The sequence below is a fragment of the Manis javanica genome, chromosome 3, assembly GCF_040802235.1.
Source record: "Manis javanica isolate MJ-LG chromosome 3, MJ_LKY, whole genome shotgun sequence".
Classification (NCBI taxonomy): Eukaryota; Metazoa; Chordata; class Mammalia; order Pholidota; family Manidae; genus Manis; species Manis javanica.
Window position 1 is genome coordinate 144,713,710 of NC_133158.1, and position 14,404 is coordinate 144,728,113.

General features: G+C 39.1%; 1 protein-coding gene across 1 annotated transcript in view; it reads right to left on the reverse strand.

Annotated features, from left to right (window-relative positions):
- Nucleotides 1–14,404, reverse strand: part of IQCJ (IQ motif containing J) — a 282,074-nt gene that overhangs the window by 113,884 nt on the left and 153,786 nt on the right. Inside the window, exon 2 of the mRNA XM_073232156.1 lies at nt 2,730–2,794. Coding sequence (XP_073088257.1) covers nt 2,730–2,794 — 65 coding nt within the window. The remainder of the gene's footprint in view (nt 1–2,729; nt 2,795–14,404) is intronic.

A 14,404-nucleotide genomic window follows, 5' to 3' on the forward strand; every position in this document is an offset into this window, starting at 1 on the left:
GAATAAATGTAATGTTCCCAGGGGGGATAAGCAATCAACTGCTGTGACATCACTATCACTTAACTTATGGTCATTTCAAGCAGCTGGGATGATTTACTTCAGCACCTAAGTCAGCTACAGCTGTAATGAAATGCCTAATCTGCTCACGTAAAGTACACCAATTTTTCAATCAAATTTGACAGCTTCCAAGGATATAGCCTTACCCTGAAGCAGACCAGAAAAACCTCTAGAATTCCAAGCAAATGGGTATATCTGTTAGGATTGGCAACCACTATTTGTTTTCTCTGTGTCCTGGACAAGCATGAAAGAGAAGCTTACCCCACAGGCCTGCATGTTTTGAGGTGAGACTTTAATTCCCATCCCTGGAATTTCTCAATCATGCTTGGGAAAGATAAGCATACAAAAAGCAAACTGGCCATTTCCAGAAGCATTTAGCTTTCCTAGGCCTCTGGATAATGAGAGGGAAAAATATGGGAGGAGGGAAGAAGCAGAAGCCCACACAGAGGCCATTATTCTTTGCGTACCTTCCTGGGAGCCAAGATCAGGGAAGATCCGTGTTAGTGTTAGCGAGAGGTTTAACACAGAGTTGTGGTCAATTAGCAGGAGAAAAAACATCAGGAGTTCACCTCCTACATTAAAATCAATAATGAAAAACCTGCATAACCAAGTTTAATAAATAAACGGGCTGGACATCACATAGAAAGCATGTCCTCAGAGAATTAAGCTACATGAAGTTACTGAATAACCAAAAGGAGTCTAAACTGTACCTAGATGACTGTCTCTCAAATGAGCTTCTCGTTAGAATCACATAAAGGAAGCTTTTAAGAAATACTGATTCCAGGACCTCACCCCCAGAGATTCAGATTTAATTTGTCTGGAGAGGGGCTTAGGCCAGAACATTTTTATTAAACTCCCTGGGTAATTATAAGTGCAGCCAGGGTGAAGAACCACTGTTCTAATGACATTACATTTTCCATACAAGGGAAATCTTTCTACTTTCAATCCCAAACTCTTAAGTTATTACTGTTACATTTAGCTAGTGGTAATTATGGTGAAAGGGGTTTGGAAAGCTGACCTATTTTATTCTTATTTATTCACATAAATGAGAACAGGCTTAACACAATACATTAAATCCACAGATAACCCAGCAACTTCATTGGGCAGAAGCTGTCCAAGTGGTGACACATGGCAAAATTCTTAGAATCATGGAGACAGAATGAACCTGAGAGGCTGTTTAGTCTAAACAGACACCCAGATGGAAATTAAAGACACCATGCTATCAGAGGTGTCTTATTTTGTGCTCTCAGTAAGACTGTCAAGCCAGTACTATTATCTTCATTTCTAATGGTGAGGAAACAGGGGTTCAGAGTGGTTAAAAGACTCCAAAAGCTAGGATAAAATGAGAAAGAGGAATCAAATCCAGGTGTTCCATTTTCAGAAATGTCTCAGTAGCATCTTGAGTAGATAGTCATTTACACTCTCCTAGGTCCTCACCTCCTCTATCAGCTTACTCCTTAATAGGAAGTCCATTCAGGCTCAGTTTTTACAAAAGTGATCCTTTTCCTGAGTCACAGAGCTGTTTCTCCATACATCCTATGTGCTGATCCTTGTTCTGCATTCTAGAGCTGGAAGAGCAATTTAGCCCGTCTTACAGAGGAAAATTCCTTCAAAGGTTTAAGGAGAGCCATTATATTCCCTCTGAAATTTATTTTCTCCAGCTATACATCGTCAGCTCCTTGTGGCAGTTTCACATGGTGCCAGAGTCCTCACACTCTGACCTCTGGTGCTCTTAGGGATGTTAGCAGGCTTTCTACCTGTGGTGCCCAGAGCCGCATATGACACACACATGCACTTGATACTGGGACTTAACGAGTGGTGAAGGGGGTCTGAAAGCACCCAAGTCATCCCCACTACTGAGAATACTGAGGCACGTGCTGAAGGTCTCTAAGCCTCCTTCCTGGCCTATAAAATGGAAATAGTAATGCCTATATCAAACAGCTGTAGTCAGAATTTGATGAGGAAGACCTGTAGGCATTAACAGAGTACATGGCAAATGCTCAGTAACTGAGAGTTCATTTTTATATTTCATCTGCACAAGGCATACCTATTAATCAGTCTAATATTGTGGTAATATTTTTAGAAGCCATATAAAATCAGGGTCTCATGTTAATGTCAGATAAGACCTCTCAGCATTTACTCACAAACTGACATCAGGATATATCTCTCACATGCTCTAATTGCACAATTTTTAAAAAACCTACGTGGAAGTCTCTACTTTTATGTATGTCTGTTCAGTTTCATCTCTATCTTACCTTTTTTTCAACTCAGTTTTGTTCCACTCTGCAGTACTACTTTGAATATTCATTCTATTAGTCTTAATGTTATCCTTGTTAATGCTTTTGCAAATCCTGTGACTGCCTTCTATGCACGATACAATCAAAAGCCAAAGACATGCATTATTAAGTTTTAAGCCCTCAGGTACAGCACCAGAGACAACTGCAGGTATCATATTCTCTGTTAATCAACAAAGCTTGTGTTTCATAAACCAACTGGCATATATTTATCTAATTATATCTCAAGTGAGTCACATTTCTGGATCCTGACCACAATGGTATCATGAGAAATTATCAAGTTTACTTATTCATTTCTGCCTTGCCAAGTAGTTTTTCTTTTATGTGAGTTTTTCAACCTCACACATAATTGCATTTCCTTTAGTGTTTTTTACTTACTTTTCAAGTGAATATTTTCCATCATTAACTTGTTCTAAAGTATTCTGCAATCTTTTCATTTCTTCCTGTGAAAAAGAAAAGAAATATCTTACAAATTGACCCCATGCACTTAATGGGTAATAACATTTGAGGACAATTGTTAGCAAAATTAATATAACACACTGTTGAGAGGTCTAGGCTTCACAATGGATAAGTGCTTCAACATACACTTCAATCTGATTCTTAATCAAATTCGAATATTCAAATTATGTGGGTTTTTTTTTTTTACCTTGCTAAAGAATGTTTCTTATTATTTTTCCAGAGTGGGGATGTGCTTATATGGATCCACCTACATTCTTCCCAAATTTATTCTGTCAACAGTATTATATATGCTGCTTGCTGGTAATGAACATGTGCTGAGTTTGGCTATTCAGTAATTGTTCCTCTCACAACCCCCAGTCAGTCAATCAGCTAATCCTGTTGGCCCCAGCTTGAGAATATGCATGCATCACTACTTCTCAGTCTGGTCTAAGCCAACTGCGATAGGGTCCTGTCTCCCTGCTTCCCACGTTAGCCCACTTCTGTCACTTCTTACGTCAGCAAGCATCTTCTTTAGGACCTGGGCTTTCTTTTTCGAGTGTGTGAAATGCATGTATCATAAGTGCTTGTAAGTATGAGTTCTGCCAAGTGCATACACTGGTAGACCTGCCCGTTTCCTATTCTAAAACTTCATATAAAATTATCTGTTCTTTTATGTCTGGCTTAGTTCACTCAACATTATATTTTGACATTAGTTGTTTAACCAATTTTGTTTACATTTCCCTTCAGTATTTGAAGAAGAGTATCATTTTTTTTCTCCGATTTTAGAGCGTGACACTTTTGAAGCGGGAGGAACCCTGCAACTGCAGTAGAAGTATTTGCTTCTACAAGAGATACTAAATGGGGAAGAAAGATGACCTGGCAGGAAGCATGGGGGCTGAGGAAACAGCCAAGGCGCCATAGCCCTAGTGTGGCTGTGAACTCCTGAGTCCCACTAGAGCCTGAAAGTCCAGCACACTAATGGATTTGTTTCAGTTTTATGAACCAATAGATTCTCTCATTTGCACAAGGCACTTTTGGTTGAGGTTTCTGGTATTTTTTACAGCTGGAAGAATCCTAACTCGGAAGTGACAATGCGAGCCGTAAACCAGGGCTACTGAATACTAAACCCTAACTAGAGGAGGCATAGAAGTGTAAGAGTTCAGAATTGGACAGCTGTTGTTATTGTTCATTTTGTTTTGTTTTGTATATAATATAAAATGTATTATTCAGAAGAGCAGGTCATGGTTTTCAGTTCCTTTTTATTAAAAGCTGCTGCTTTTATATCCAATATTGGTATAAGAAACCTCATATGAAGAACATTTCTGCATCTTCTGCAAAATTGCAATATAAGACACTGTACACTTTGCTGCAGTTTCTCTCATATAAAAGAATGAAATTTTAGGATAGAGTACTGGGAGATATTTACCCCTTTCTGATAAAATAGGGCATTTCTTTTCCATCAGCAATAACAATTTATAAGCCTTACAGAGGTAATTTATTTGCCTTGGCTGCTAGAAGCTTAAGTCAAATTAAACATGCAATTGCCAATTGTCCCCCCCACCATACATTATGCGTCAACTTCTTTATTTTTATTTTAACTCTCTGACATGTGTGCTTTTCACAGTAGTGGAAGCAAGTACAATGCAGTCAAAGTATATGTGGTAAATGGATAAAGAAAGAGAAATGATAGAGATACAGAGATAGAGCATCCTTTCAATCTTATACATGGCATTTTATTTTCAAGGTAAAACTTACCCTTCAGCACTCTAGACACTAATTCTAAGAATAAGTCTCCACATCTACCCTCTATTTCCACCAAGCTTTTATCCCTCCCACCTAACCCTTTGTCACGTCAATCCCACCTCCAGTGGGATAAGTGGGATAAGCAATAAATGAAGCTGCTTTTAAACAGAAAAGGAAATAGGTTGGGTAAGAATCTTTAGTTATTCTTAAAAACCAGAGCAGGACTTAGAATGCAAACTTTTTCTTTTTTCCCCTGCATCATGCCTAGGAGAGATGGAGTCATTGGTAGTCCTGGCACTTTCTTCTCTGAGATGTGCCTGTGGCGTCCTTTCTTCTCTTTTTCCCTGGGGACCTGGTGGGGGGAAGGAAGGAAGGGGGCTTTTGTACTCTGCCAGCCACTCTCTTTTCCTTGGTTCTTTCACTGCAGGGAGCTTGCCGGGTGGGGAGGGCTTTGCTGCAGTACTTTATTCAATCTGACTATCCACGTTCTAGGAAATCATATTAAACATAAGGTCAATGACTAACAAGAGCTTTCTGAACAGCTGCTCTGCTGACAATTTGGAGGATTGATTTCATCATTTGGTTATGTAAGCTAACCATACAAAAACAGTTCAATTCAATTGGCCTGGAAGTTCCAAACCATGTCCTCATTTTCTCAAAGATGGATAAGTAAGTTGGTTTGCTCAACAGATCTTTACTCAGAGTTTCACTGTTTGAGAAAGTTTTGTTTTAATTTACCATTAAAAACATACACAAATCAGTCTTTCCCATCCCGTTTTCTCCCACTAGTCCTCTTTGTCTTTGATTCCATATTTGGCAATGTTATTTCCCTCCTAGAAACCAACAGTAGCTCCCAAGTGCTCTCAGAATGGATTCCATACTCCTCAGCCAGGGCCTGTTGCACCAGGGCCTGACCAGTTTGTCTCTCCGCACTCTCCCCTCGCCAGCCCTGCCCCATACACTCCCTAAGTCTGGTCATATGAAACCTCATGCGGCCCAGGAACTCGGTGCTCCTTTACTGGGTGTCTGATGACAGTGTGGCTTCTACTGGCTCCCTCCTTCCCTTCCTTCAGGAAGCCCCCAACTCCCCCTCCTCCATTAAGGCCTTATGAACTCAACAGGAGGGTCAGACACCGCACTCTGCCTCCTAGGCGACCGGTGGTGATCCCTATTTCAGCATTAACTATTTTCCTGATCCACCCTCCTCCCCACCCAATAAGCTTCTTAAAGTCAGGGATGGTGACTGAGTCACCTCGAGGTGCCTGTTCCCCAGATGAGGCATTTAGGAGAGGTTTAAAAAATATCTGTTGAATAAAGGATTTGAATGCACTGTTCTGAGATGAACAGATACCTTAGTAAATGGCCCCAAATATCCCAAGAAATTGTCCTCTGTTCATTCTTCTCTATCCTTCCTGATAAACTCTTTTTGTTTTCATCATTCTATGGTTTCTTTTTCATTTAACATTATACTTTTATCAGCTTTACTAAGGTATAATTAACATTTTTAATTGTATATATCTAAGGTGTATGACCTAATTTAAGCATGCATTGTTAAATAATCATTACAATCAAGCTGATTATAACCTATCCATCACCTCACATAGTTTTCATATTCCTTTCTTTGTGTGTGTGTGTGTGTGTGTGTGGTAAGAACACTGAAGTCCACCTCTTAGCACATTTCAAGTATACACTACATTATCATTAACCATAGAACACTACATCAGATCTCATATTGTATTCATCTAACATAACTGAAACTTTGTGCCTCTTGACCATCATCTTCCCATTTATATTCTACTCTTCTCCACTTTCCTCTGTGCTCTGGAAAGCTCATAATTTTGGACATTATCAACCAGGCCCCTTTGTTCTGTGGTTTTTGATAGGGTTTAAGCAATGCGAAGCACTGGCATGAGACCAGAGTGTAGCAGAAAAGAGACATTGGAGTATTTATTCTCTTTGCTCTCCTCTCTCCTAGAGCACAGATTTGTATAGCTGATGGCCACAGATCCCACGGAGTGGCCTCTCCCAGAAGGTAGGTAGTTCTTATAGCTTATATTCCATATTCTCACATCTGTTCCCTTTTCTCACCCCTCCAGGACCTTTCTTTCCCTTTCTTCTTTCCCCTTAGCTTCCCCTCCCTTCCCTCCTTTCCCCTTCCAGCTACTGCTGGCCTCCCAGGCTTCACCATCCTTGTGGTTTTCCCTGTACCCTGCCCATATCTATGTAGTCACATCATCTGCACTTGAAATCACCCAGTTAAGTGAGTCATCTGTCTTCTCCCTGGACTCCAGCTGACAAACCTCAAGGGTCCTAAGTTTGCTCTCGCTTGTCCTATCCTTGCATTTTCTTTCCTATAATCAAAAAAATACAATTAATAAAACTAATTAATCATATTAATTAACATAAGAACATGTCTGTTTGATGGCTGATCCCTAGAGAAGAAGTTGCTCTAACTCAAGGGCCTAATCCCAATTCTCTGGTGAGCTCAGTTTGACTCACCAGATAAGTGGACAATTTCTCCCATGCTTTATTAAGTGTCTGTCTTTTTTGAAATCTGGGATAAGCCCCTCTGCAAAGCACAAGTTGAATGATTCAAGTAAAACCCAGATACACAGCATTCCACATTCCTTAGTCCCGTGTCTCCCAGTGAGGTCTCTGTATGAGCTATGACAAGAAGGCTGTACTGTTTGGGGCAATAACTGACTGACTACTTGCTAAAGCCCATGCTTCACCCTGTCATGAGAGGTGCTGTACTGAGGTGACTTGGGTGTGAACAATTGGACTGAATGGCTAATGCTGGATTTCATTCTTTGTGTCTGGCTTCCCCCTCCCAGCTTAATTCTTCAGGCATTCTTCCTGTCACAAACAGGAGAATACAGTTAAAAGGTTAGACACACTCATCTCTATGGCCAATTAGTTAGCCCCTTAACCTGCCCACTAACAAAACTCTTACTTTTTTCTGTCCCTGCCACTTCTACTGTCTAAACAAGCAGGGTATGTTCTTAGGACAATTTTAAAATAGAAAGCCACTCAAAATTGCTTTTTCTTTAAAGTGTACTCATGTCTAAATGTCAGCATTTTAAATTTTCTGACTTGTATCTGGCCATTTTATTTCCAGCATATCCTAGAGATTTAAGGTAACTTAAAATGTGGAAACAGTCTACAATTTAATTCATTGTGTAGCTACAGGTGACAAAACATGTGCCACATATATACATCATTCTTTGTGTTGGGAAAAATTTCATATTAACCTATGGGTAACTATTTAACAAAAGTTAAAAGCCAAAATTACTTTTGACACTTTTGACTATTCAGTCATTCAGTTAAACATCACCAGGCTTCCTCACTGCCCCCACCATCGCCCTTTTTTTAATGGAAGTGTAATAAGGACACTAAAAAGGGGGTTACTAATGTTTGCATAATTTGGAAAACTAGAAGACATAAAATCTATACTAATTTTAGCTCTGCATCATTAAACATGAAATATTGATTATTGCTCTTTGCAACAGAATTTATGAAGCTAGCTAGGCTGCTGTGTCCACATAAAGTGATTCTGATGCTTGGCCCTCGGACTTCAGTGGCTATAAATGTGCTCCTGGGTGACAGCTGGGAGGCTGGCATTCTGCTCCACAGCCTTAAGAGATGCGTTTTCCAGATTAGACCAGGAATGACCCAGCTGCACAGCCCAACTTCAGAAAATTAAATTGGAGGGTGTCCAAACCTCTGTTGAAATAACTGTGTGAATTACAATGCTTCCATGGGCCTTGTTATAATGTAAATGTGCTTTACAATTTACTGCCATTTTCCTTCTACTCCTGCTGTGAATATGTGCATTAACAGTCATCTCATATATTTAAAGGCAAAAAGGCATCAAAAATAAAAATGCAAGATTCATGTTTTCTCCCTTTGGAAAGCAGACTAAATTTCTTTCTTTTTCCTTTTGCCATTTTTTGCAAAAAGAGCATACGTTTTGTTTATGTATTATGCATTAATGTTTTTTAAACCTGACAGACCCATAAATTTCACACAGGGAAGTTACTTTGCAGCGGAGCATGAATTTCTTGGGAGGAAAAAATGGCTAATAGGACATCAAATAGCTCATTTAAATGATTCATTCAGGTAAGTTATGGGCACGTGAGGCATATACCAGGTAGTAGCCTTAAAAAGAGATTTGCCTGTTTCTAGCATTTTAAAAACATTTTGAATGGCCACCAGGATGCACAGGGGCTGTGATTTTATGGCAACGATCACTGGGTGAGGTAGTCCTGGGCCTCACTATGGGAATCGGTGGCATTATTATTTGCTGTCTCATACACAGTAAAACTTAAAAACTTACAAACACAGGTATGATGATGGGAATCATTGTGAGAGCTCATTCTTTATTCTTGTTTGACCAACCAGGCTATGTTCATAGGCATTAGGAAATAAAAGCCTTTGACTGCCAACCCTAAGAGTACAAAACACCTGAGTTCATATTAACAAAGGCCAAATAGAAACACATTAAGTAAAAACCCAGTTATGACTGCCTAATTTCATCTGGATCTGAGATGATTTCCTTTCTCAGTCCCTGAGAGTCTCCTGGAGTAGCAGGTGGAAGGGTACCTATCTGGAAGGGTACATCTACAACCTGATCACCAAAGGCAACCTCTTGCCCTATTCTAAGCACACACTTATAACATCCAGCTTCACTGGATAGCCCCAGTGGATCCAAGATTGTCAGACAGGATGAACAACCCAATGTTAGGCTGAAGAATATCCTTTAGGCTTAAATGTCCCCCTACCCCTTTCCCTAAGATTGTGTTCTTGAATGGTCTTAAGAACTGTTACTCGTTTTAGATCCCAGACATTCTAAAGTTATTATAAAATGAATACCAAGCTCATTACAAAATGTCTAACCCCTTCTATTAAATCGAGGGTGTGAGATATTTAAACACTATTAGCAATAATTTTAAAGTGGTCACTCTACCAAAAGGTATTCAGCTTAACAGCAGAACCATGAAAACTCAATTAAGACTGAAATACTAAGTATATGACCAACAGGATGCAGATATTTTTGCATCTAATATATTTCTGCATTCTGAGAAAAAAATCCTAGAAATCATCCCTCAAACTGAAAACTCAAACGTACATAAGCACACAAATAAACATCTCTCAGAATGCAGACAAAACAGCAGGCTGAGTTCTGTATACCAGGTTTCTTGTACCAAAGAACAAAACAAAGTGCACACAATCAGAACACGTCACTCCCAAATCATTTATACCTTATTTTAGAATACATTTCATTGTAGTGTAGCAAATGCTGCCCAGATAAGACTTTTTGCTTAGTCCAGTTGGAAAATGGATTTGCCTTTCTTACGTACTCACCAAGTGCCATTGTGGGAAAATAACCCACATGCATCTGGGAAAGAGCTCTCCTCACATGTTCTGCAAGAACTCAAACCTGTCCAGCTCTCCCTTTCTGTTCTCTCCACTACCACCTGTGTCCAGGACTTCACTGACTCTCATCAGGACTGTTACCTTGGGTTACCTAATTGCTTTTCTTTAAGTACATTTCCATTAACTCTTCTACTTCTAAATTCTACTGGCAGCCTAAACAAAAATAATCTTCAGGGCTAAAGATATTCTTAATCCCCTAATCTCAGTATTGGTCCTTCTATACCTTCTGAAATCCTTTAAAGTTCATCTCAAATGTGATTTTATATATTTTAATATTTCCTTCTGTAGCTCATTTCTTGCCAGATCTTTGAACCACTCTTATTACTACTACTGCTTATTGAATTTTATTAGGTGCCAGGCACTTTACATAAATTGTCTTTTTAAAATTATGACTGCAGCTCATAAAAATAGCAAAAGATGCAATTATTATTCCCATTACCTGGATAAGGAAACAGACACAGAGAGATTAAGTAACTCGACCAAGATCTTATGAGACATGGGATGCCAACCTAAGTAGGCTGATTTCAGAATCTAAGCTTTATCCTCTCTACTCTTTCCCGTGAATGACACGGAACATGCAACAGCATGAGGAGCAGGTATCTCACCAGTGGTGCTTGTAAAGAAACTGCAGTGTTGTGCAAAGTACTCAGACTTCTTATCTGAATCAGATGTATCTCTCATCCAGCCACACCTGCTACGTCTCAGTTCAATCATTTGTGAAATGATGGTGACAGTGCCTACTTCACAGTATTATGTGAAGATCAACTAAAATAAAATATTTAAAGTGTTTTGTGTACAATAAAGTGCTGGTCACCCATAAGGATATTCCACAGTGCCTGTCTTACTGAGGACAGCAATTATGTCTCGCTTGTCTTTCCTGTGGTGTCTAGCTCTGTTGCATTCAAGCAGTGTGATCTTGGGCTGGATAACACTTCTGAGCCTCAGTTTCATCACCTTTAAAATGGGGGACACTAATTGTACCAAATTCCAAGGATTTTCATGAGGCTGGATGATTAAAAGTACATGTAAATCATTCAGCCTTGCACCAGGCACATAAGTACTCAATAATATTATTTTGTGATAAATTTTTGTGTCTCTCCAGTCCCTCCAAGAAATGGATGTGCACCCAGACACCTTTTCCCTATTAACTCTATACCTATTTCCCATTAGTCACCCAGTTCTGTCAATTCTATTTCCTGTCTCCAGAGCATACCCTCTCTGTTTCCACTGTCCTTAGTTGAGTATTTATTGCCTGCCAGAATGAGCAACCTGCCTGAAACCCTTCCTGATTCCCTTCATTTAGCGGTTAAAGCCTAAGCGGTTAAAGCCTAAGCCTCAGGCCTGTCAGGTCCTCATATGATGCTGTGTGAACTGCCCCATCTGTCCCTCCAGCCCCTTCCCCTGACTGCCCCACCCCACTCTACTTAATCCCCTTAAACAGCAACATATCATTAAAACACTGGGTTAAAATCAGGTACATGAAATCTTGGAATGAGTCCATGCATGAGTTGAAATAAAACAATGATAAATAGAACTTTCTAAAACAGAAATAAAAGAGTAATAATATAGTGTATATGATATCTCAAATAATATACAGCATCACTTCAATTACCTGGAGAGTACTGGCTTAGAAAATTTGTATACATTGGCACACGTCTCCATGCCTGGATATTAGGCTCTCTGAGTCCCAATACTCCTCACACACCCTCTCCACTAACCTATTTTATGGGTAAAGTCTTCATTTAGAGTCTTCCTTAGAAAATAATTCTCAAAAACCTTTTTTTCTCCCTAACTTGCAGCAAATGAAAGAATTCATAAGAATGAGATTATTAAAAGATGTAAAATGGGGTGATCACAGGGTTGATGTGGGAAGAAAACTAAAAGTAGAGCCTGATCTATACTTTCAATGAACACATGAAGGAAGATTCTTAACCTGGAATGTTGGTTCCTCCTGAAACCTTCCTGGAAGTCCCCCACCTCATATGAAGTAAATCTTGCTTCTCTGAAATCACAGGTGTATGTCTTTATGCTGGATACATCCCTTAGGTTGTCCATATAAATTGTAGTTTATTTTCCTTAATACAGCCTAAGTGTTTAGGGGCAGAATTTTTTTGTTCATTAAACTTATAAACTTTACTTCTGGACTTCACAAACTGGGATGTGCCAGCAATAACCCAGGGATTATAACCTGAGATTAGGGCACATCTTCTCTGGATGTCAATTTTACTAAATAAATAGCAAATGCATGATTTCAAAATGGACTCCAAGGTTTACATTAATTTTAAAGTAAAAAAACAGGAGGCCTCAAATAAAGTTTAGGTTTGCATATGGCTATTTATTCCCACACACCCCTAACAATAATATACATGTTTACTATTTTCTGCCTTCTAAATTTCTGGTGGAGAATTTGATAAGCATTACTCTAGCTAGTCAGGATGGAAAGTGAATATCATGAATTTTTAAATTAAGATTTCTGGAAAGTGTGTAATAATATGATTTCTCTCAACACAGGGTAAAGTAAAATACATTTTGTACTAGTAAGGGTAACATTCTTCTCAATTTTATGGCATACATTGGTTATAGAGGGGGAAAGTGTAATCATATACATCTGTCCATATAAGATCAAATGAAGTAGCATCCCTACGCTTACACCTGATTGCCTACGAGACCTGGAGGATGCTGAGCTTTCCAAGCTTGGAGTATGATCTCATGAATAATATATCAAGTATGATAAATTTTAGCAGCCAGCATAATTCTGGGCATAGAGCATTAACTTTGGTGTTAAGAGGAATATTCAATAAACATTCATTAAAAGAAGAAAAAGACATTTAGGGATTGAAAGGAGGCCACAACAAAGAAAGCATGAAATTGAAAACAGAACTGGAGAAAGAATATGAAAAGAAGTGATCACTAGTCAGCAAACTTTCATCACTTATTCATTGTTTCATCACCATTTTAGCAAACATATAATCATATGTTAGGCACTGTGCTAGACATGTGGCTACAATGGGGGAGGGGAGGAGACCAGCAGCCACAGCCCCCATCCTATTGCAGATTGAAAGGCTCCATACAACCAGGGAAGAGACACATGTTTTCTGTAGTCAAGGAATTGTCAAAGACTGTTTTTATTCAAAAACTGGTGTAAATATTTTGACCTACAGGACAGAAGGCTTATCAGTCAAAGACGCCCCACTCTTGTGTGCATGACAACAGAGCTTGAAAGATGACGTTCTAGAGAGGGCTAAGAAAAGGTAAGGCCATCAGCTGCCTCACGGTGGGGTAACTGTTCCTACTGGCAGACTAGAGTGGTGTGCCTACGTGCAGAATGTGGGATGGGTGATGGAATGCCACCAAATGTGCAATGTAAAATTCCAAAGTATGGATTATGCCTTATTCAGTAAGAATGGCATTTATTGGCAGAGACAAGGCAGGCAGACAAGAGAACAAAAGACTGTATCCACATTTGCTTTATCATGTGATGAGCCATGACACCATTGCAAATAAGAATGCCTATTATCCCCTGCATGTTACACTCCATTACAAGTGAGTACCACATGCGTCTAGGGACACCAAAGGCAGATCATGCAGAAGGATAAGTCTTTCTCCTCTAGATCCATTCTAAACCTAGCTAATTTTCATGAACAGAGAAACCCATATGGAAAGGAAAAGATTAGGCTTATATAAACAGAGCATCACTTTTCAAAACCAACAAGAAATTTCCAATGAAATGATGTATTCTGCTCATATGTGGAATTCCCCATTAGCTTTCACAATTTTAGTGATTGCCCAAATTGCTTCATAACAGATAGGTGAACAACCTAGATAAGAAGTACTTTATTCTAAACTGAGGTATGTCAGAATTGATATTTTTCCTTCAGAAAGCTATTGCAGAATGTTCAGAAAGAACACAAAAAGGAAATTAAACCTCAGTTGAGCTGTTATTAAAATTACATATTTTAGACATCTAATCTCCAGGCACTCAAGATATGCCACAACTGTTATCTAAAAACCACGTAGAAATACACAAGGGGAAAAATGGATGGTTTTCTAATGATGGGTGAGAAAAGAGAGAGGAGAAAGAATAAGTAATTACTCTAACAAAACATGGATTGGCATCTCTACTATTCAGGATTGCTAAATTCATGAATGCTACTAACTCCCTTCTGCACAGCTCACTGAAGCTCCCCTCCACAGCCTGGTGACTAGACTGCTCTTCTCCCTAGTCACATTAAATTGCCTTATCAACTATGACGCACCCCTCTCTGTTCAATATGAAATTGTCACTCTTGATATCTGAAAAATCTTCAAACTGAGGATTTCATCCTGAATTCTACACTGACTGTATTCTTAGACTTTCTACACACGTACTCTACAGCATCCACATTCTCACCTATATTGTAAAGTATTTCTGAACATACATTCCTTCTTTGATTAAC